General features: G+C 43.1%; 1 protein-coding gene across 2 annotated transcripts; it reads right to left on the reverse strand.

Annotated features, from left to right (window-relative positions):
• Positions 1–1,179: 1,179 nt before the first annotated feature.
• Positions 1,180–21,866, reverse strand: LOC310787427 (uncharacterized protein). Of its 2 annotated transcripts, none has more exons than XM_083648847.1 (13): positions 21,727–21,866; positions 20,995–21,079; positions 20,724–20,858; positions 17,964–18,059; positions 16,099–16,169; positions 15,929–15,984; positions 15,497–15,543; positions 13,008–13,053; positions 12,685–12,773; positions 11,646–11,756; positions 10,454–10,648; positions 5,980–6,167; positions 1,180–2,976 (listed from the first exon to the last, which is right to left on the reverse strand). In XM_083648847.1, the coding sequence occupies exons 2-13, from the start codon at positions 21,076–21,078 to the stop codon at positions 2,766–2,768; spliced, it is 1,329 nt and encodes a 442-aa protein (XP_083504973.1). In that variant the 5' UTR covers position 21,079; positions 21,727–21,866; the 3' UTR covers positions 1,180–2,765. The 2 variants fall into 2 exon arrangements, with proteins under 2 accessions (XP_083504973.1, XP_083504974.1); XM_083648848.1 differs by having other exon boundaries at positions 20,995–21,082; positions 21,727–21,814.
• Between the last annotated feature and the right edge of the window lie 1,731 nt (positions 21,867–23,597).

Genomic DNA, 23,597 nt, shown 5'->3' on the forward strand with positions numbered 1-23,597 from the left:
GAAAATCGATGCACAACAAAAATCTACAATGCGCCGGGCGGCCTGGAACAGAGGAAATAGGGGCATGTGTAAATTATGTGTGTATATACATCCTGTAAATAGCTTATTTTCTAACGAGCTGTATCAAGTTGTTTTATTATTTGCTTAATGTTTTCAAAGTGGAAACATTGTCAAATTAACAGACATTTTACATTCATGTTGATAAGTCTTGGTTAATTTGACATGTTGATATGCAGCATATTTTGGGTTCACAAAGGTTGAATGATGTCACCTACCGTATCCGTGGTTTGTGGAAATGTAAACCGTCAAGGTTTTGTGGCGGCTGTATTGCCATATCTTCTTACTCGCACTTGTCTACGATCTATTCCACATTATTTGTTTTGCCCCGGTGTGATTCCATTTTCTTTCGCTCTGTATATTTTTGGAGAGGGTAAGTGGAGCCTGCCCCCAGGGGGAAGCAATAGCATTACTTACATGCGCGCGGGCGCACACACACACACACACAGAGCTGCTGCTGCTATGTTAGCTTTCATTTGGATTGGGGCGCGAGCGGAATCAAATATTCATGACGGCAAAGAAAGGAAACATCAAACTCGACAACCTTACCACACAATCCAGCCACAGTGTGTCAGAGGAGGAGGGAATGGGACACTGAGAAAGATATACTGTGCATTCCCACACTAACACAGTAGGTAAACTCATTCTATGACTAATTGTCCCTGCTGTGTTGCCATAGACCGTTTCATATCTTTAAAGGGGAAATACTTATTTTTTTACCTTTGGGAAAGATGCATTGCTCTTCCAAAACGGGAGTGAGCGTCATTATAATGAAGTTTTTGGGGTGGATGTTCCCTTTAAATATACCTTGGATGTGCTATTAATTGCCATGTTGGTGTCTTCTGTTCAGAGGACCTGAAACCAAATAAGGCTTTCATTGTTTTTCCACTTTTAAAAGTGAACTCTTTTTAGAATACCAATAGAATGCCAAATATTTTTAAACAAGGATGTGGCATGAATATTTTTTAACAGAGCGCTCATTGTGTCTTTGTACTACAAGTCCCCCTACCAATGATGTCCTCTCCTGGGTTTTCAAAGGAGGTGGGCAACAGGAGGAATAAAACAGATTTGAAAAGAGTGAACCCTACTCGGTAACGCTCTACAATAATGTTCAGTCATAAGTGATTTATAAACCTTTAGTTATGATGAACGAACGATTTACAAAACATCAATCTGGGAACCCATCGGTTAAAAAAATAAAAGGTATATATTTTCTCTAACCTCTGGGGGGCAGCCTGGTTTCAATGCTGTGTAACAGGAACTCGAGGGGCTCCGCCAGCAGCGGAAGAAAATCCCTTTTTACGCTCCCTGCAAGCTCTGCCATTGGCTCCAACTGACCGGCTCTGCCCATTTATGGATTTCCTTTCTCCTCCCTGCGTGTCGCTCTCAAATCCGCGTGATTTCTATTCGCACATAGGATAAGCAATAACCACGCCCTGTGGCGCCGGGATTGGCCAGGAGCATTGAAGCTTGGGACTAAAGCACCTGGGGTTTTTCATCTTTTAAAATAAAGATGTTTAAAAAAACTATTGCTTGTTACATTTTCAGTGCTGTACCTTTTCTCTGGGTAAGAATTGAGCTTGAAATTAACAATATGATACATTATATTATATGATCTATGAACGCGAACACAACACCGTTTATATTATTGCATGTTTTTGTAGATTGTGTACATTGTGTAGATTACAATTATTATGCTTATTATTATTATTACTATGCTAAGGAAGGTAGGTGACCATAATTTATTTCAATGTCCGCTCTTGAAATCGCTGTCCGTTCTCAAGAGCTATTCAGTTGGTTCATGAAATCGCTGGGCTGCGTGCCCTCCAGTGTTGCTCCTGGCCAATCCCGGCGCCACAGGGCGTGGTTATTGCTTATCCTATGTGCGAATAGAAATCACGCCTCAAATCCCGCAGTCGCTATGAAACAACACCGCTAGCTCGTTGCTAGTAGCAACTTGCTACATGCTGAAAATGGTAAGTTTTGACTTAACACCAGTAACATTCACCCAAGTTCACCCATTCCAATGGTACATATAAAAAACTGCTGGGTATCATTGGATGAAAACGTATCAAAAACAAAAACCCACGTAGAGTGAGTTTTTTTTGTGTGTGATTCAAAAACATCCATATGCCGGAAATCCGGCACCTGGCTGGAGGTCTTTAAGACCTGGTAACAGTACAAATAAAACAACACCTGGAAGAATAAGAAAAGTTGAACAAAAAGCATAAAAAAAAATCTCTCCAAAAATCTGTGTCTCCAGGCATAAGGTGTACCAATACTCTTTGAGCTAACCCTCCACCCACGCACGAGTGTACGTGGATGTGGCTTCCAGAGCAGAGCAGTTTCCATATGCCTCAGTAAGTTACAAAAACATGAACAGAGCAGTTTCATATGCGTCACTAAGTACGCCTGATACTTCAACCCGTACATTCTTGAAATGTCATGAAATGTCAAGTCATCCTGTATTTGCAAAAACACAATTAAGCATAACACGCTAACACTTGTAAAACGTCTCATGCTTAGGGCTTCAATATGCGCCCATTCCTTCAAGTACTGTATGCTGAGGATAAGGCATTTGGCAGGAAGAACTTCCATCCTTATCACCCTCATCCAACACCATCTTGGATTTACAGTCCATAGGCGTGCGGGAACAGCAACACCTACTCCTTCCCTGGCTGGACCCCAAATCCTGCTCCCGAGTCCGACTAGTCGGGTATTGTGCCGCAGACAACTTCGCTGTTGGGTCCGTACCGACCAAACTTGTCTTTACCCACCACGGCGAAGCACACCTTGAACCCGGGCTTGTATTGGGTGAGGGCCACGCACATGGGCAGAGGGAGGGGGCTCACTTGTCCAAGGATTCTCCACTCCGGGCAGACGCCGCTACCGATAGCCTTCTCCAACGCTATGTAGATACTGCAGGAGAAAGAGAGGAAGACAGAGGGTGAGGGTTTTTTTTCAGCTTCTCCAACCCATTTTCTCCCCAATTGTACTTGGCCAATTTCCACCTGCTGCCCCGGTCCCTGCTCCACCCTCTACCGATCTGGGGAGAGCCGTAGACTAGCACCATGCTTCCTCTGACACATGCGTAGTGGCCAGCCGCTTCTTTTCACCTGACATCGGTTAGCTTCACCGGCAGGACGTAGCACGGGGGAGGATCACGCTATTCTCACCAGTTCCCTTCTGCCCTGACCAGGCACCCCGACCGCCCAGAGGAGGCGCTACTAGTGCCTAATAAGTTAGGGATAATCAACGATTAGGTGTGCGTTAAATCCAGTGTTGCCAATCTTGCTAACTTATATTTAGCTAGTTGTCAGACCCCCCTGGCGACTTTATTTCTCAAAAGCAACTAGTCAACAATATTGTGTCGGAGGTGACACCTCTTGACAACTTTAGTAGCGCTAACATTGATGCTAGCATTAGCACCTTCGCTAGCTAGGTTAGCATGACAGCGGTGCGGGCTCCACGCGATACACATTATCAAATTACATTACGTCATTTGGCAGACGCTTTTATCAATCACAATAAAACTGTACCCACCTTCGACACAATTGTTATGCAAGATTTCAGTGACATGGTATTCCCAAAGATTGCGTAGTTTCCAATACTGTGCCCTTATTCACATGCCAGTGCCTAAGTTTAAGCTCAAACACAGCCTTCTTCGACTGTGTCATTTCGGGTTCAACTGCTCCACAGCGCCAGATGTATCGGTTCGGTGCTCAGTGGTGCGAGGGTGTACTGCAGTTTACAATTTAGACTATCGGCTGCGCTTCCTTGAATATCGTGGATATAAGACTCGATCCAGTTGCTGTAGCCCTTTAAAAAAAAAATCCTGTACACATTCATCTGCCCATTAATCGATGTGATCAAATGAAATTGGTGTGACAGAACTCAAACTTTTGGTCTACTGCTCCATGGTCAGACATGGTTATCAATGGGTTTAGATGAGAGCCTCTCTGAATTTTCCCAACCAGCTGGTGACGTCATCCCAATATGGCCGTGCTGTGAATATGGTCTATACTGGTAAAAGTATGATGGATAATAGAAAATCAGTATGCTAAGTAGCCACTAGTTCAATAATTATTTAGTTATGTTTCAATGATGTTCATCATGTCTTCATTTATAATTAGACGTTTATGTTTTCTTGTGTTCAGACATAGGTTTATAGATGTTTTTTATTTACCTTGACACTTTCGACGAGTCACTCTCGTCTTCTTCAGAAGCAGTCGCACTGACAGCTGGGTATGACGATGTGTCAACAAGTTGCTTTTCAGCAACTGGCGGTGTGCCCAGCTGAGCCGCCAGGTCTGCCAGGTCATATACCCAGCTGTCAGTGCGACTGCTTCTGAAGAAGACAAGAGTGACTCGTCGAAACTGTCAAGGTAAATAAACCTACATCTATAACCTAACACAAGAAAACATAAACGTCTATTTAGTTATGTACTTTAAACATTTTATTATACCGTAATACTCACATTCATACTTAGTACATACTAACTTTGTGAGGTGTGTGTAATCTAATAACATAAAAATGTGTATTTGTTGCATTAAGAGGACCCCACCCCTCTCCATAGACTCACGGTGCCTTTTCTTCAACTTCTATTGTTCTAATGACATCTCTCCCAGTTAGCACTATCCCAAAATCATAAGATCATCGTGAAATAGCCGACGCTGTCCCCTTAAACATTTGCTAAATATATAATTAGAGATTTTTCTTTTTCTCTTTTTTGTGGTGCCGATTTCTACTTCTAATTCAAATAACTTAAAATACACCTGAAGATTACTGTCAAAAGTGCCACAACTGGCCATTGTCAGACCATACATTATTTTGAAAATAGAACGACCGCACCGCGGATTTATGCCTCCGCCATTAGTTCATTCTTGAGTCCAAATCGCCATTTGAGGCAAATTGGAAGAAATTCCGTCAAGGCGCTCCTGAGATGTTGTGTTACAGAGCTTGGAAATTGGGTGTGTGAGGTCACAGTGACCTTGAACTTTGACCTTTAACCACCAAAATCTAATCAGTTTATGCTTGAGTCCAAGTCGATGTTTGAGGCAAATTGGATGAAATTCCGTCAAAGCATTCCTGAGATATTGCATTAACAAGCTTGAAAATGGCGTTCGAGAGGACACAGTGACCTTGGCCTTTGGCCTTTGACCTTTGACCACCAAAATCTAATCAGTTCATCCTTGAGTCCAAGTCGATGTTTGAGACAAATTTGATGAAATTCCGTCAAGGCATTTTTAATTTGCAAAATAATAATTTCTCAATGGCTTCTGTGTGCTCTATACTTGTGCAGAATCATTCTTTTATTTTGAAAAATGTCCACAGGAAGTCTTATATTCGCTAGCGCCACATAGGTAACTGGCTACTAGCATTAGCTTGACTCTGGTTGCTGTAAACATCGCCGCATCGTTCAGCATTTTGAAATGCTGTTTCTCTGCTCTCTGTCCGGCTGTTTTCACGGTACTCAAAATATTATCAGTTCATCCTCGTGTCCAAGTGGATGTTTGAGCCAGATTTGAAGAAATTCCCTCAAGGTGTTCCCTGAGATATTGCGTTAATGTGCATGGAAAGGCAACATACCATAGTCTACCTTGCTTGGTTACGAGATTATGGCTAATAATCAAAATCTCAATGCAGAATATGAATGGGGTAACACTCTTCCGGAACCAAAGTGTTACGTGACTGTTGAGCTCTACAATAATGTGATACGATACTGAAACATTCATGTAGGTCAATTCTCTTTTCACTTAGCCCAACTCCACAGTGAGGTCAGAGGTCAGTAGTGAGTCACTATCTTGCTCAAGGACACTTCGGCGGGGCAGTAGGACATGTCAGAGGTGCCGACACAGAGCTTGAACCTACAGTATCTCCTCATTCACCACATCACCCTCTTGCCCTGCGCTGCATCTCACCTGTAGCTGTCCATAGGGGGCGCTGAAGGGTCTACCTCATCCACCTTCCAGATCACGGTGAGGGTGGAGGGGTTCCGGCCGAGGGCCACCTGCACAGTCAGTGTCTGGGGGATGTTGTAGTCAGCAGCCTGCAGGCTCAGGATGGAGGGGAAGTGGTTGACGGGGAGAGGAGGGTACGAGAGCCCGTCCTTAAGGGTAAAGAAGGCAGAAGGGGAGGATTATAATTGATCTAGGGCTGCAACGATTCCTTGAGGAAATCGATTACAAAAATGATCGATGCAAATGATTTGCATCGCGTCGTTTAATCACTGTGTTTCGCAGGGACGCTTATTAGTGTGGCACAACGTGACATGAGCAGATAAGACAAGCCAAGCTGCGTGGCGCAGACAACAACAACAACAACATCCAGACAGGCCAGAGAAAAGGACAGGAAGTGTCCAAAGTTTGGGATCATTTCAAGCTGGAGTGGAGTGTGTCTAATGCAACACCGTACTTGCCTACCACAATTATAGCAGGGCATCAATGTTACAGCACCTCAACAGAAAACATGCAGTCTACGCATCCACTTCACAGAGTGAACCTGAGACAAGGTAACTAACATCAATCAATATGATTGCTAAAAGAGATGAAGGATAACATTAGTTGTAATGCTGGATAGTTAATCAATAGGACGGTTGATAGTTGCTGCGTTCACACAGCTTTTTTTTTATGTGGCTTTTGTAAGGACAAATACAAAACACACCTCACCCGACGGTAACGTTAGCGGCTGACATTACGTACGTAGCTCAATGTGCTCATCAGATAGCAGAGTTGTGCAACAAGCAAGGCGTTGCATGTCCAGACCCCGGTATAATCCTTACTGCTCTACTACTACTCTAAAGGCCCAATTATACTCTACGTTAAAGACGGAGATGGACAGAGCCTTCTGTCCGTACTCTGTGTTCATTTCGTGCGTTTTCTGTCCATCATCTGAAAGCTTACGGATACGCATGAAACGGAGCAAAACCACACACACACTCATGCATTTGACTCTCTACTGCAGTGCCCACTGGTGAATGTATTGCTTAACACATTGAATGCCAGCCATGTTTTCATTCCTGTAGGTAAGTTGTGCCAGGGGTGTTTTTGACGATTCTGGCTCATTTTAGAACAGCCGAGGATTCTTTTCTGTTAAGAATTCATGAACACCAATCATCTAAAAATAACTAATAGAATGTGTGCTTTCTCTGTCTAAAAGAGTTAGTTTGCAGAGTTAGTAGTTATGTAGATATTAGCCGTTGAGTACAGCATGGTTTCAGCGTCTGGAAATTTATTCAGAGATAAATGGCTTTTTGTGAAACAGTCACTTTAACCATTCATTTTTGGCATCAGTAAGACCGTCAGACATTCTAAACAATAGTTTTGAACAGTAATTTCCTCCATAACAACAGGAAACACCCCTCTCATTCAAACTCCTCCCTCCGTGTGTCTTCTCCTCCTTCCTCCTAACAGCGGGCGTGTCAGAAGCGCGTTGTGCTGCCTGCCTGTCTGTCTGCGTGCCTGCCTGCCTGCTTGCCTGCGTGCGGGGACGAGTCTGAAATGGATTACTGTAAAATCGCCAAGCCATTTCCTTGAATGGCTTGCTCCCGCGGTGTGTGTGTGTGTGTGTGTGTGTGTGTGTGTGTGTGTGTTCGCGCGTTGCTCTGGGGGGGAGGGGATCTCTGTCCGTTCTGTGTGTGTGTCTCCGGGCTCCTGACTGTAAAATCGCCAAGCCATTTCCGCGGGAGGCGGCTGCTTGGTGTACGGGTCCCGTGGCTGTGGCTTCTCTCTGTATCTGTCGCCACTTAGTGGTCGGTAAAATAGATTACACACATGCTCTTGCTCCAAATAGTTATCTCGAAGATGTAAAAGGGGTTGATTGATGTCCCACCGTCAAAAAAAAAAAATGTTTATGTAAGACGAGTTAGCTCGTCCTTGGCACTTAAGCGCTGGATTATGTAAGACGAGTTAGGTCGTCTCTGGCACTTAATGTGTTAACATGATACCAACGTGAAAGATCCAATACAGCAGGTATATTAATTTTAGTTTGATTGCAGAAGAGTCAGCAGGTCTAGGGTGTATAAATGTACATTAGCCAGTCATATGAACTTACAGTATCATTTAGGCCTCGTGATAAATACAAAGAATTATTATTCAGGGTATATGCAGGAAAGTTAAATTCAATACATTTTAACACATTGACTGCCAGCCGTTTTTTTCTTGCTGTAGGTAGCTTCTGCCAAGCCGTTTTTTGAGGATTGTGGCTCATTTTACAAGAGCCGAGGATTATTTTCTGCTTGGAGTTTGTGAACATACAATATCTCAAAAGTACTAATAGAATGTGTACTTTCTCTGTCTAAAAGAGTTAGTTTGTAGAGTTAGTAGTTATGTAAGCATTAGCAGTTGAATACAGCATGGTTTTAGCGTCAGAAAAAATATTCAGAGATAAACGGCTTTTTGTGAAATTCGATAGAACTGTCACTTTAACCATTCATTTTTGGCATCAGTAAGACCTAAACAATAGTTTTGAACAGTAATTTCCTCCATAACAGCAGTAAACTTCCCTCTGCTCAACTCCTCCCTCCTGTGGGCGTTCTTTTTGGCTGCAGCGCCATGTCACAAGCACTTTCCTACCTTTGCAAATGCACTTTCTCATACTCTCGACCTCTCAAATAAATTTCTGAATAGAAATTAAATTACTCTAAATTATAGCGAAAAAGAAACAAAAAAGAATGGGTTGAAAATCCCATTCTAAAAGCCTTTTAGAATGGGATTTGTTTCCAATTTGGTGTCGGACTAGGGGGCAGTCCCCGCTTGTCACCAGTTTGCTTTGCTGCTGCTGTGCGGGTGTGAGCCTGTCTGTGCGGCCGCTCTTTGAGGAAGTCTGGTTAGACTCGCTCGCTTCTTGGAGTTTTGGTTGAGGGCTTTGATGAAGCTTTTGCGATTCTGGTCATATTTATGCTGCGTGTTTCAAAGTGTGTCCCACCCGCAATCCACTATGCAAATCTGCAATCCCGCACCGCCAGCAATCAGCGCGAAATGAAAGCGCCTTCGCCAATCCACCTTCATGAGAATGGCTTCAGTCACACTGCTTTTTGCTTGCCTTCCTCTAGTCAGGAAAGCACTGTCACCACTTAGTGGGTCGGTGGAATGGGTTGTACACGTTGTACACGTCCAATACCTATATAAGAGATGTAAAAGGGTTCGATGCACATCCCACCGTCAAAAAAAAAAAATCGATTTTTTTTGACGAGTCAACTCGTCGCTGGCAGTGAACAGCTGGATTGTGTTTGACGACTACACTCGTCGCTGGCAATCAAGGTGTTAAGATGTTTCTTAAGAGTTTTTCCAGACCTCCACGCCACCTCCGTCATATCACAAGGGAAGGTGCTAACTCTCTTCCCTGGTCTAAATGATGACATTGATTTCTCTCCATTTCTATGAGTTCGGCATATCTGATCATGTTCAATTCCAAACGTCTACTGTGGGTTCTCTAGTCTCAGACTCTAGTCTGTGGGCATTGCTTTTGGCACTGGTCCGACTTGCAGTGAACTTCCTGCATTCTTATTTTTCTAATTTTCTTCTTTTTGTCAATGTATTTTTAACTTTATTTTGGATCTTCTCGACTTTGTAAAACATCCATGTATTTATGCATTACTCTCTCAATGATTATTGATGCCAATTCCCTGTGAGACACAGGTGTGTCCAGGAGGTCTGATCAGCGATTGCTTGAGTGATGTCACTATAATGTATGCATTGCATTACATTACATACATTATCATTTGGCAGACGCTTTTATCCAAAGGGACTTACAATATCACATTTCGTAGAGAAATCAACTTTGCAACACAATCTATGACAGCTACAACTTTTGAAGGAATAGAGTAGCACCTCCAGAAAGTAGATTGAGAAGGAATGTTTTTTTTTGTTTTTAAGAAATGTTAGTTCAAGACAGGGCCCAGGTGGAGCCTGAAAAGGTGTGTTTTTAGTCTTCGCCGAAAGATGGGCAGTGATTCGTCCGTCCTGTGTTGAGCCTCTACCCTGATGAAGGCTCCCATGAGCTGAAACGCGTAGGTCCCTGTTTTTACATTTTGTTAGCCATGCCACAATAATATAATTTTTCCTGAAACTGTGTTGCCTTGGATTTTTCAAGTTATCCTGCACTCCACTCCTTTTTTCTTTTTCTTCTTTTTTTTTTAACCTCTGCAAGGATCCCACTTGAACTCTTATCTCAATGTAGTTGTTTATTTTAAGAGACCCGTCTTATTTTCCAGTGTATATTTACTACTGCTTTAATAACGCAAAAGTAGTTCTTATCTGATTACTCGATTAATCGTTGGAATAATCGGTAGAATACTTGATTCCTAAAATAATCGATAGCTGCAGCTCTAAATTGACCAGTTTTCCCCTGCTATATTACTCTACGCTACATGCCACTTTTCCCGGTGTGAATTACCTTCTGTGAATAATGTGTCTGTTCCGGGTATCTGTAAGTGGTGAGTTGCTCCACATTCACCCTGGGCTCCACTGTCACCCTGGGCTCCACTTTCACCCTGGGCTCCACTTTCACCCTGGCAGCCTTCTGCTCTTCCACCTCCTGGTACTCAGACTCAGACTCAGACTCCAGGTCTACTACCACAATGGAAGACCTCTGAATTAAACCACAAGGAGAGAGGATAGATCAGGAAACAAAGACAAGACAGGAAGGGAGATGTTATGAGTAAACACGCCCTGTTCTCCCTGTTATTGACTATTGTTTAAAAAGGTAAGCCGCGTAAGGAAAGGACAGCTGTAGTGACGGAAAAGCCACTGTCACTTCCTTTTCCGCGTCCGTTTTAGGGGTGTCAAAAATAATCGATTATAAGATGCATCGCGATGCGGACGTGCACGATTCTGCATCGATTCACAAATGTCAAAAATCGATTATAATTTTTTTTTTTTATCAAATTAAATATAATGGAAGTACATGCAGTTGTTTATTTTAATTATGGATCATAATACAATGCAAAAAAGAAAGTGAGAAAAAATAAATCATGTATTGGGGAAAAAAAGTGATGCATCGATTTAAAGCCCCAATCAGTAATTTTTTTTTACTGTAATATAAGATATTTTTAGTCATAGGACATGGTAGATTGACTTGTAATAGGGAGACTCTCGCCTTTATTTATCACCACCGCCCTCCATTGGCCAGCCCTGGGACTAAGCAGTTTGCTGCCAGCATCCCGAGGCAAGATGCGCACATGCCCTCTACAGCGGCAGCGTTGTGTTCCTGGAAACCAGGAAGTAACTCGATTCGGATTTGCTATGAAAATGATGTTTCACGGAACTATGGATTATTATTTCATCACGTGGTGAGTACCCGATGTCACAACATGTACATAGAGCTTTCTGGCGCTGTGTTTTGTTGACTTTGAACGGCGATATCGTTATCGATACTATTGCACGCAGAGGGCGCAGTTTCTCCAATAGCAAAACTTGGAAAAGTTGCTGAATGGGGCTTTAAGATGCATCGAGACGCATCGATAATCGTAATCGAATCGAATCGTAGCCCTCTGGATCGTAATCGAATCGAATCGTGAGGCCAGTGAAGATTCACAGCCCTAGTCTGTTTCGGCTATTCACTAATAATGTTAAAACTCCAGATTCACCCTGGGCTCCACTTTCACCCTGGGCTCCACTTTCACCCCGGCAGCCTTCTGCTCTTCCACCGTCACCTCCTGGTGCTCAGCCGACTCCAGGTCTATCACAATGAATGGCCTCTGAATGAAACCACAAGGAGAGAGGATAGATCAGGAAACAAAGACAAGACAGGAAGGGAGATGTTATGAGTAAACACGCCCTGTTCTCCCTGTTATTGACTATTGTTTAAAAAGGTAAGCCGTGTAAGAAAAGGACAGCGGAAGTGACGGAAAAGCCACCGTCACTTTCTTTTCCGCGTCCGCTTTAGGGGTGTCAAAAATAATCGATTATAAGATGCATCGCGATGCGGACGTGCACGATTCTGCATCGATTCACAAATGTCAAAAATCGATTATAAAAAAAAAGAAAAAAAAGAATAATCAAATAAAATATAATGGAAGTACATGCAGTTGTTTATTTTAATTATGGATCATAATACAATGCAAAAAAGTAAGTGAGAAAAAATAAATCATGTATTGGGAAAAAAAAAGTGATGCATCGATTTAAGATGCATCGAGATGCATCGATAATCGTAATCGAATCGAATCGTAGCCCTCTGAATCGTAATCGAATCGAATCGTGAGGCCACTGAAGATTCACAGCCCTAGTCCATTTCGGCTATTCACTAATAACGTTAAAACTGCATAGAAGACGTCAACTCGTCTTACAACAACAGTGGAAAATGACTGTAAAGTCATTGTGCAAGTTGCTATTTAGTCTGTAAACAGTGGAGCACGGACGTGGAAAAGGAAGTGACGGTGGCAGGAGAGGCGCGCTGTACAGGAAGCTGGGAAAAAAGGTAGGGCTGTTCCTAGAGTCTATTTTTCAAATAGAAATAGACTCTGGGTTCCCAGATTGGAAAGTGGGTAATGTGGGTCCACTCCACAATGGAAATAACTCTTTCCCTTTGTTATGCCCATGACCAAAGATTGGTGTGTTTAAACTCAATAAAGACAGAATACCTGCAGAAGCATGCTACCTACCTTACCTGCAGAAGCAGCTACCTACCTTACGTGGAGGAGAGACGGGAGAATCACAGTGTCTAAGACGTGGAGGCGGTGGCTCCTTGGTTAAATGAGCTATGGCAGCCTTCAAAGCTGAACAGGGATTAGGCAGTTTAACAAGCAACAGAAGAAAGGAGAGGAAACAGGAGAAGAAGAGAACAACTTCAACATTCTTCCACGTTATTCCATTAATGTCATTATAACAGCTCGCCATGTCAATTTTCCCAACCGCCAAGGGCAAAAATGTCACCAGTGGATAATATTAAACATACCTGAAGCTTTAGCTATCCAAGTTCCAAACATTCTGTGGTGTAAATGAAATCTTACCTTCATTATCGGCTTGCATCTTCTTCCGTGACTCTTCCGTGGCTTTCTGGAAAGGGAAAGCACCAATCTCAGTAAGTGGCGTGCTGATACGAGTGTAAACAAGGAGGAATGTTGAACCTTTTATAGAATAGAATAGAATTGAATAGAATAGAACTTTATTGTCCACCGAGGGTGGAAAATTGTCTTTGGTTCACCAAACACAAACAAAACAAAACTAGAACGACCGCAACGCGGACTTATGCCTCCGCCATTAGTTCATTCTGGAGTCCAAATCGCCATTTGAGGCAAATTGGAAGAGATTCCGTCAAGGCGCTCCTGTGATGTTGCGTTACAGAGCTTGGAAATTGGGTGTGTGAGAGGTCACAGTGACCTTGAACTTTGACCACCAAAATGTAATCAGTTCATCCTTGAGTCCAAGTCGATGTTTGAGACAAGTTTGATTAAATTCCGTCAAGGCATTCCTGAGATATCGCGTTAACAAGCTTGAAAATGGCGTTGGAGAGCTCACCTTGACCTTTGACCTTTGACCACCAAAATCTAATCAGTTCATCCTTGACTCCAAGTCGATGTTTGAGACAAGTTTGATTAAATTCCGTCAAGGCATTCCTGAGATATCGCGTTAACAAGCTTGAAAATGGCGTTCGAGAGGTCACAGTGACCTTGACCTTTGACCTTTGACCACCAAAATCTAATCAGATCATCCTTGAGTCTAAGTCGATGTTTGAGGCAAATTTGATGAAATTCCGTCCAGGCGTTCCTCAGATATCGCGTTAACAAGCTTGAAAATGGCGTTCGAGAGGTCACAGTGACCTTGACCTTTGATCTTTGACCACCAAAATCTAATCAGATCATCCTTGAGTCTAAGTCGATGTTTGAGGCAAATTTGATGAAATTCCGTCCAGGCGTTCCTCAGATATCGCGTTAACAAGCTTGAAAATGGCGTTCGAGAGGTCAAAGTGACCTTGACCTTTGACCTTTGACCACCAAAATCTAATCAGATCATCCTTGAGTCTAAGTCGATGTTTGAGGCAAATTTGATGAAATTCCGTCCAGGCGTTCCTCAGATATTGCGTTAACAAGCTTGAAAATGGCGTTCGAGAGGTCACAGTGACCTTGACCTTTGACCTTTGACCACCAAAATCTAATCAGATCATCTTTGAGTCTAAGTCGATGTTTGAGGCAAATTTGATGAAATTCCGTCCAGGCGTTCCTCAGATATCGCGTTAACAAGCTTGAAAATGGCGTTCGAGAGGTCACAGTGACCTTGACCTTTGACCACCAAAATGTAATCAGATCATCCTTGAGTCTAAGTCGATGTTTGAGGCAAATTTGATGAAATTCCGTCCAGGCGTTCCTCAGATATCGCGTTAACAAACATCGTATGGACGGACGGACGGACAGCCGTACGGACGGACGTACGTACGGACGGACAACCCGGATCCATAATGCCTCCGGCCTGGCTATCGCCGGCGGAGGCATAAAAACAACACAAGAGGCCAGAAGGCAATTAGTGAGACAAGGATATAAATAAAGCATACACAGACAGGGTTAAATCACACATTAAAAACAGTTCATGTCTGTGGTTTAAGTCTCGTTGGTCACTTTGTGGAGTTAAGGATACTAATGGCGCTTGGGATGAAGGACTTCTTAAAGCAGCTACGAGCAACTTTTTCGATTGTTATTAAACAGTATAATTACAATATTGATGCATCACATCTTACCTATAATAGTAGCTGAGACCAAAGCTGTGTGAATCGGAGATTGCTCCCTTAGATGATTATTAAGTCTGTGTCTGTCTAAACTCGCGTCAACAGGGGGCTCTCTCTCTCTCTCTCTCTCTCCTTACCGCCGGAACGGATAAACGCGGAAGTGAAACCCGGAAGTGAAACGCAGTTGCCTGCCTACCCCGTTCGTGCTGCCTAGCAACATAGCATACTCTCGCGAACATCTCTCGTTATATTCTAACAGGTTTTTTGGAAGTTATTTTGTGGTTATGGCCGAAGTGGCTGCTGCAAACCGTTTCATTTCACTTCCTGATCTGCCCTGGCCACAGACAGACTAACACTGGCCGATTCACTCGGGGTTCAAAACGAGACTACTCTACGTTGGTCTCGTCTACTATTAGAGGTAAGATGTGATGCATTGATATTAAATTTAGACTGTTTAATAACAATCGAAAAAGTTGCTCGTAGCTGCTTTAAATACATTTTTGGTTGCCAGAGGGACTCTATAGCGCCTCCCAGAGCTCGGAGGCCCAAACTGGCTGAATGAAGGGTGAGAGCTGTCTCCCAAGATACTCAGTACCTTCTTCCTCGTCCTTTCTGTGAAAAGTTATATTAGTCATATTACACTGCCCTTTACAGAGGCTGTGATAATAAAGCATGGCAGTGACTCAAAAGATGACCAAAAAAAACGACATACCAAATAATTCCCCTCGCCATTGTATGCTGGAGTGAATGAGAAAATTGACAATGAATGAATACATTTACCATTGATCCAACCAGCTCTGCATTGACTTCCATAGTATTCTTGCCCGCTGAAAAAACATCACATCGCATTAATAATACATCATGCGACTAACAAAGGCCAACACTCATTAGTGCACACCAGAGCCATGTAGATAGAAGAGTCGCGACATCTCCATTCACTCCAATGGACCCGTTTTTTTTTTACTCTCAAGAGTTCCAGGGAGTAAGGTCCTGGATTAAGCAGCACTGTCGAGTTGCGGCAAAATAGACTCTGAAAGTTTTTTTTTTTTCTTGAATCAAATTGTACATTATCAGCTTTATTTTAGCGTTCAAAAGTAGCGCGAGACCCATTCCTGGCTGTTCATTGGCTAATGAGTCTCGCATTTTGGTCCTCCGCTGACGCCACTCTCTCTCTAGAGGACACTAGTGCACACCTCCTTGCTGGGTCCTTACTGTATGACGCGGTGTCCTCACTGTGTGACAAGGTGTCTTCGTCCTCTGTGTCTTCCCTGCAGAATACAACATCACATGACATTACGTTGCCTCAATGTACGCCGCACTGCAATGGGATGCTTTCTCTACTTTCTTTGAGGACTAACATGGCCTAACTTGGCACCACATACCTGGAGATTTCCATCTTCATGATGTAGGCAAGAGCCTCATCTCCTCCCGTTTTGACCTTCTTGATGTAAGCCTGAGTGAGTGAGAGTGAGTGAGAGTGAGAGAGTGAGAGAGAGTGAGTGAGTGAGTGAGAGTGAGTGTGAGAGAGAGTGAGTGAGTGTGAGAGAGTGTGAGAGAGAGAGAGAGAGGAGAGAGAGTGAGAGAGAGTGAGTGAGAGAGAGTGCGTGAGAGTGAGTGAGTGAGAGTGTGAGTGAGAGAGAGTGAGTTAGCGTGAGAGAGAGTGAGTGAGAGAGAGTGAGTGAGTGAGTGAGTGAGAGAGAGAGAGAGAGAGAGAGAGAGAGAGAGATTATTTACATTCATATTTTAATGAGATCAGCCCCACGACTGCTGTGTCGTCTGCAAACCTGGAGTCCAGACACTTCCAGGTTTGCAGACGACACAGCAGTCGTGGGGCTGATCTCGGGGGGTGACGAGACGGCCTACAGAGAGGAGGTGGGGGCCCTGGAACAATGGTGCCAGGACAACCACCTCTCTCTGAACGTCTCCAAGACCAAGGAGATCATTGTAGACTACAGGAGGGGGGGGGGGGCACACCCCCCCAATCACCATCAACGGCACAGTGGTGGAAAGGGTGGACAGCTTCAAGTACCTGGGAGTCAACATCCACCAGGACCTGACTTGGGCCGGTCACACCGCCACTGTTGTCAAAAAGGCCCAACAGCGACTACACGGACTCAGGCGCCTAAAGAAATGTGGGCTAAGGCCAGAAATCCTTAGGGACTTCTACAGAGGCACCATTGAAAGCCTGCTGACTGGCTGCTTCACCACCTGGTACGGGAACTGTACCACCATGGACCGCAGGGCGCTACGAAGAGTGAGACGCGCGGCCCAGCATGTAACAGGATGAGAGTTGCCAGAACTGCAGGAACTGCATAACCAGCGGTGCCTCAGGAGGTCCCTGAAGATCATCAAAGACACAAACCATCCCCACAACAGCCTGTTCTCCCTGTTACCCTCAGGGAGGAGATACAGGGTCCCAAAAGCACGCACAAATCGCTTGAGGGACAGTTTCTTCCCGCAAGCCACGAGACTCCTTAACATACACAAATAGTGTAGTAGCTGTACTGTACCGTACTGTAGCTGCTACCATTATGTATGTCTAATGTTTAATTGTATGTTTAATTAGGTATATGCTATTTGCACCCGTATGTCAAATACGTCGAATTTAAAATGTTTAAGCACGTCTAAAGTATGCACAAGACATGTGCACCTTGTGCAGTGAATATGCCACTGTCTCTGACTTGTCTTATCACTCTACTGCCTTATTGCTTGTTGTGTCTCTTGTTGTTTTTGCACTCATATGCCCTGTTATATTTGTACTATGTTGTAAACGGAGTCCACAGCACAAGAATTTTACACGTGATACTTGTACCATGGAGTGACAATAAAAATCTTCAATCTTGAAATCTTCAATCTTGAAAGAAAACAGTGTGGCGTCACATTCCCTTTTCCCAGGGCATGAGACCTTTGCCTCAATGTGACCAGTTGGTCATATATTTTCCTTGGAGTGGGAAGGGGGAAGACAAAAGGGGAAAAGTGGCCTGAGTGCTCTCATCAGGCTTTGGTCCAGAATCACTACAGCTGTAACCTCTCCGTATTAAATGCATAATTGACGTCATCAATTGGAAGATAAAGCTGAAGAAAGAACACCGATTGCATGTGCACACACGTGAGGGCTTTGACAGTGAGCATGCCTCGCTGTCAAAGTCCCTACACTGTTCACGTCACGTGTGTGTGTGTGTGTGTGTGTGTGTGTGTGTGTGTGTGTGCATGTGTGTGTGTGTGTGTGTGTGTGTGCATGTCCAACCTTTTTCTGTGTGTTGTCTTGAGTCCCGTTGATGTCCATCTTCACAAAGGAGGCAAGAGCTGCATCTGCACTCTTCTCAACCCTCTTAATGTGAGCCTGAAAGACAGAGAGATGGTTTACTGTACAGTGTACACAGGGTTTCTGCAGGTCTCAACAAGTTACATTTAAGACTTTTTAAGAGCATTATGAATGCAATTTAACATGTATTTCACCTCTAGCCTGTCAAAAAAGTATGAGGGATATGAGGGAAGAGGAAGATTGGGCTTTGATGTTATATATATATATATATATATATATATATATATATATATATATATATATATATATATATATATATATATATATATACAGTATATATATAGGGAGATGTTTGCTGCTGGCTTTTTACAGCCGCTTTATGCAAGACTGAAGTTAACAACTTTACAAACGTAACGTTAACTTCATAACCCAAACAGTTTAAGACCTGGCAAAATTGTATTTAAGACATTTTACAGAAATGCAGTCAAATTTAAGAAATGTTAAGGCCTAAAATTCTGATTATTGGATTTTATACTTTTTAAGATGTTTTAAGACCCCACAGAAACTCAGTTACATTGGTGACTGTACTGTATGGTGTTGTTGTTTTTTTTATCATGATTCTGTAAAGGTTTATGGTATTTATTGTTATTGTTGATTCACTCAACACACAGACAACATTTGGTTTTAAAGGCACTATTGGTAAGATTCAGCACTACTACATGCCCACAAAAGAAATAAAGCGCCCATGGCTGTGGAAATAAGGTTTATGTTGACATTTTGATGTTACGGCTCCAGCGTGACATCTAGTGGGGAAAATCTTACAAATGTGGAGAACGAATCACTTTATTGTTTCATGGTGATGACTATTAGCTGCAGCTAACGTTATGGTCACTGGTCAGTTTTCACTTTTTGGCAGAACACCGGACCTTGTAATCCGTGGATTTACGTTACTGTAACAGTGATCATAAAGCAGAATGGATTATACCGGACATGTAGGCCTATTGGAAATTAGCCTTGTTTCACAAGTCTGCTCGAACGAAGCGCTAACCAATGCTGCCATCCAACCACCGGAGATCTGAGGTAGGGACAACAGCTGCAGCTAACGTCACCTAATGGTCCCTTTCCTCACAAAAAGGTACAGGTAGCTACAGGTAGTGCTTTTTCCATGCAACAATGCAAACGTTATGTGTGAACAGCCCCATAAACAGCAGATTACCCCTGCTCCGTCATTACCATAGTAAAAGATATTCGAAATTAACTGCTTAACATGTGTGTTTGATGTTTGTTTGACGTGTGTTGATGTTTGTTTGATGTGTGTTGATGTTTGATGCCTGAGAAGTGTTGATATTTTGATTGCATACATAGTGCATAGTTTTTGGTTCCATTTCCATTCCACCTAGTAGTGCCCTAATTTTATTTTGCATTATTCATTCAATGAATAATACATATTTCATTGCACTGTTTTCAATTTCAATGTGTACTATTTTGCAGTTTTGCAATTTGCACTAATTACATTTATTACATGCAAGTACATTGATGCCAGAAATAAATATGCTGCAACATGCTCTAAACTTTAAAGTTCATTAAACGATTATTTTTGAGTGAATTATCATCTTAATTGTCTTCATTTTTAGTTGGCACATGCTTAAAGCAGCTACGAGCAAGATTTTCGATTGTTATTAAACAGTCTAAATTTAATATCAATGCATCACATCTTACCTCTAATAGTAGACGAGACCAACGCAGAGTAGTCTCGCTTGAACCCTGAGTGAATCAGCCAGTGTTAGTCTGTCTGTGGCCAGGGAAGATCAGGAAGTGAAATGAAACGGTTTGCAGCAGCCACTTCGGCCATAACCACAAAATAACTTCCAAAAAACCTGTTAGAATATAACGAGAGATGTTCGCGAGAGTATGCATGGCGTTCACATTGTTTATGCTATGTTGCTAGGCAGCGCGAACGGGATAGGCAGGCAGCTGCGTTTCACTTCCGGGTTTCACTTTCGCGTTTATCCGGTCGGGCGGTAAGAGAGAGAGAGAGAGAGAGAGAGAGCCCCCTGTTGACGCGAGTTTAGACAGACACAGACTTAATAATCATCTAAGGGAGCAATCTCCGATTCACACGGCTTTGGTCTCAGCTACTATTATAGGTAAGATGTGATGCATCAATATTGTAATTATACTGTTTAATAACAATCGAAAAAGTTGCTCGTAGCTGCTTTAAAACAACTTGAAGCTAAATTTAGAAGCTGATAACTAAATCAGAGTGATTGAGTAATTGTGCGATAAGCTGCAATTTATGATCCGATTAGTCGACTAATCGTTAAAATAATCGGTGACTAGTCGACTATCAAAATAATTGTTTGTGGCAGCCCTAATATGTATTTATGTATAGTTAATGCGTGAGTATTGTATTTGCACCCGACAATTTTGTCAGCCACCCCCCCCTTCCCCTTCCCCCAGAGGACCACAACGGAAATAAGCCTGTGGCTTTGTTGTGTTTTAATCCTCGTCAGTTTTTGAGGTTTCATAATGTCTGTCTTCTGTGAAGCAGTATTATGCCTGTTTTAAATTGTCAAATAAAACTTACTTACTTGCCCCTGGCTAAATTCCTACACTGGAGCATGCATATAACACACTAATGTGACATTATCATCACAACCCAACCTATGCCCATGCATACACCACTTTGTTGCTGACTCAAGTCACTCATGCCATTACAGGGACACACACACACACACACACCTCCAGGTTGTCGATGCTAGGTCCATACGTGAGCTCACGCTGTATCTGTTGAATCTTTTCTTCTAACAAACCCTCCAGCCTGGTTTCTTTCTCTTTCATTGCACTGAGAACCTCCTGCTGGATCAGTGTCTGCACCTGTCGACACACACACACACACACACACACACACACACACACACACACAGTGCAGGGTTGCACTCAGTATGCATAAACTCAAGTAAGTACACGGACAGTCAGTAAACGCTCCACAGTGTGTCATGCTGTCTCTCACTTCAGATTTGGAGATCATCTTCTTCTCACCACTGGCTCTGAGATTGGGCAAGGTATTGGACATCCTCCATTCCTCCATCCTCATTCTTCTTACACCCACACATAAACACACACAGACACAGGATAACAAGCTAAGCTAATGGTTTGAGTCCGTAACGTTAGCTATATCGTTATTTTGTGCAACGTTACCACCACGTTAGGTAACGTTATCTTGGTGAACGTGCTCATCAACTAACTTTTACAGTACTTAGAAAGTCGGGAAAAAACACCTTTTTAAAGGTCAGAATTGACCTAGCTAACGTTAGCACCACACTAGCACAATACTAGCTAACGTTAGTTACAAATGGTTACATGCTGCCACTCCGACGTGCTGCCACTCCGACGTTCTGCCACTCCGAAATTTCGGCACTCAGAAAGGGATCATGTCTCTGTTCCCCGGGTTCTATATTCCCCGTTTTTCACGCCAAACCTAACCTCCCCCCATGCCTAAACCTAACCTCCCCCAGACCCTAACCCAAAACCTAACCTCTCCCACCCCCACGCCTAAACCTAAGGTCGGCATTGTGGCTTCTAAGGTGAACGACCGCCAGTCCGAATAATGGAAGTTAACGTTCGGAGTGGCAGGGCTTCGGAAAGGCAGTCAGTAGCCGTTACGAATGTACAAGGCTGCTTCCGCTCCAAGTGTTTTAAAGTGAAAACTGAGATAACGCTAAAACACAGCTGCAATACATACCTCGAATAACTCAAACAAACAAAACAAAACGTCCGACGCTACAATTCAATCACTTTAGTTGTCATTCTTCGTCATATCATCAACAATACACGTTTGGCCAAGACAGGAGGAACTGTATATGTGAAACAGGACAAAAACACCTTCTTCTTCTTCTGTTTGGTTTTACGGCGGTTGGCATTCAAAATGTTGCATTACCGCCTCCTTCTGGACTAATCCATCCAATGATCCCTAATCCATTACAGTCTTGTTTATCAGTCCAGTTCCTCTCAAAAAACTGACAACTTGTTTCTGACAACTAGTTTCTTCCCCTCCACTACCCCCACACATCCCATTATACCCTTCACACTGGCCTCTATTTGTCCCAGTCTCTGCAGTCCAGTCATCATTCTTCTTCTTCTGTTTGGTTTTACGGCGGTTGGCATCGAAAATGTTGCATTACCGCCATCTACTGAACTAAACCTAAACTGATCTGAATTGAACTAAAATAAACACAACAAAATAACACCAAAGTACTCCGATTCATAATTACTGTCCATATCACTCAGATGCAGACGCCTGAGTTTGCACAAATGCATCTCTCAGTATTTTATCTATCTCTGCTCCAGATACATCAACCACATCCAGAAATCTCTTTGCAGCGTCAACCGCTTCATATCTCCTACATGAGATCAGAACATGCTCCACCGTCTCCCTTACTTGACACTGACTACAATGCCCAGTTGGATTGCTTCCCTATTATACTAAGTGTTCCATTTAAATTGCTGTGACCAATTCTCAATCTACTTATGACTCTTTGTACTCTCCCATTAGCCCCACTATTCCCCACCACTCACACTTTATTTTGTAGCCTATAACATGCAGATGTCTCCCTTTTGTTGCCCTATCCCACTGCTGTTGCCACTGTTTAACTATTTCCATCCCCTCTGATTTTGAAAGTTTGATGTCAATGTCCACCTGATATCTCTCCTGATCGCCTCCTTTGCTGCCTTGTCTGCTTTCTCATTACCTGAGATTCCTACGTGTGCTGGCACCCACATGAACTTTATAGTTTTCCCCTTACAAAAATACATTATTCCGGTGACCGTTTTTCAGAGTAAAATAACCTTTTTGCACAAGCCTAGAGCACACAGATGCCATTGAAAAATGATAAATTTGCACAGTAAAACTATAGGCTAATTTAAAGCAGCTACGAGCAACTTTTTCGATTGTTATTAAACAGTATAATTACAATATTGATGCATCACATCTTACCTATAATAGTATCTAGCTGAGACCAAATGTGAATCGGAGATTGCTCCCTTAGATGATTATTAAGTCTGTGTCTGTCTAAACTCGCTTCAACAGGGGGCTCTCTCTCTCTCTCTCCTTACCGCCGGACCGGATAAACGCGGAAGTGAAACCCGGAAGTGAAACGCAGCTGCGTGCCTTCACCCGTTCGCGCTGCCTAGCAACATAGCATAAACAATGTGAACGCCACGCATACTCTCGCGAACATCTCTCGTTATATTCTAACAGGTTTTTTGGAAGTTATTTTGTGGTTATGGCCGAAGTGGCTGCTGCAAACCATTTCATTTCACTTCCTGATCTTCCCTGGCCACAGACAGACTAACACTGGCCGATTCACTCGGTTCACTCGCAGAGACTACTCTGCGTTGGTCTCGTCTACTATTAGAGGTAAGATGTGATATTAAATTTATACTGTTTAATAACAATCGAAAAAGTTGCTCGTAGCTGCTTTAAACGAAGCTATACAATACAAATTATGTTTCTGTATGACAATAAGGGATGGATTGCCTTTTGCGGCTGCGGCCCCTGGTGTGAGGAGAAGATGAAGCCTGGGGATCGGAGGTTTGCCCTGGGATGGTCGGGAC

This window comes from Poromitra crassiceps, assembly GCF_964638095.1.
Source record: "Poromitra crassiceps genome assembly, chromosome: 13".
Taxonomy (NCBI): Eukaryota; Metazoa; Chordata; class Actinopteri; order Beryciformes; family Melamphaidae; genus Poromitra; species Poromitra crassiceps.

What these genes read in the sequence shown, in the direction of transcription:
- LOC310787427 (XM_083648847.1), bottom strand. Translation starts at nt 21,078, where the DNA reads ATGAGGATGGAGGAATGGAGGATGTCCAATACCTTGCCCAATCTCAGA. An exon ending in CTAGCATCGACAACCTGGAG is followed by an intron (nt 18,060 to 20,723) that starts GTGTGTGTGTGT and finishes TCTGTCTTTCAG; the next exon opens with GCTCACATTAAGAGGGTTGA. An exon ending in GATGCAAGCCGATAATGAAG is followed by an intron (nt 12,774 to 13,007) that starts GTAAGATTTCAT and finishes ATCCCTGTTCAG; the next exon opens with CTTTGAAGGCTGCCATAGCT.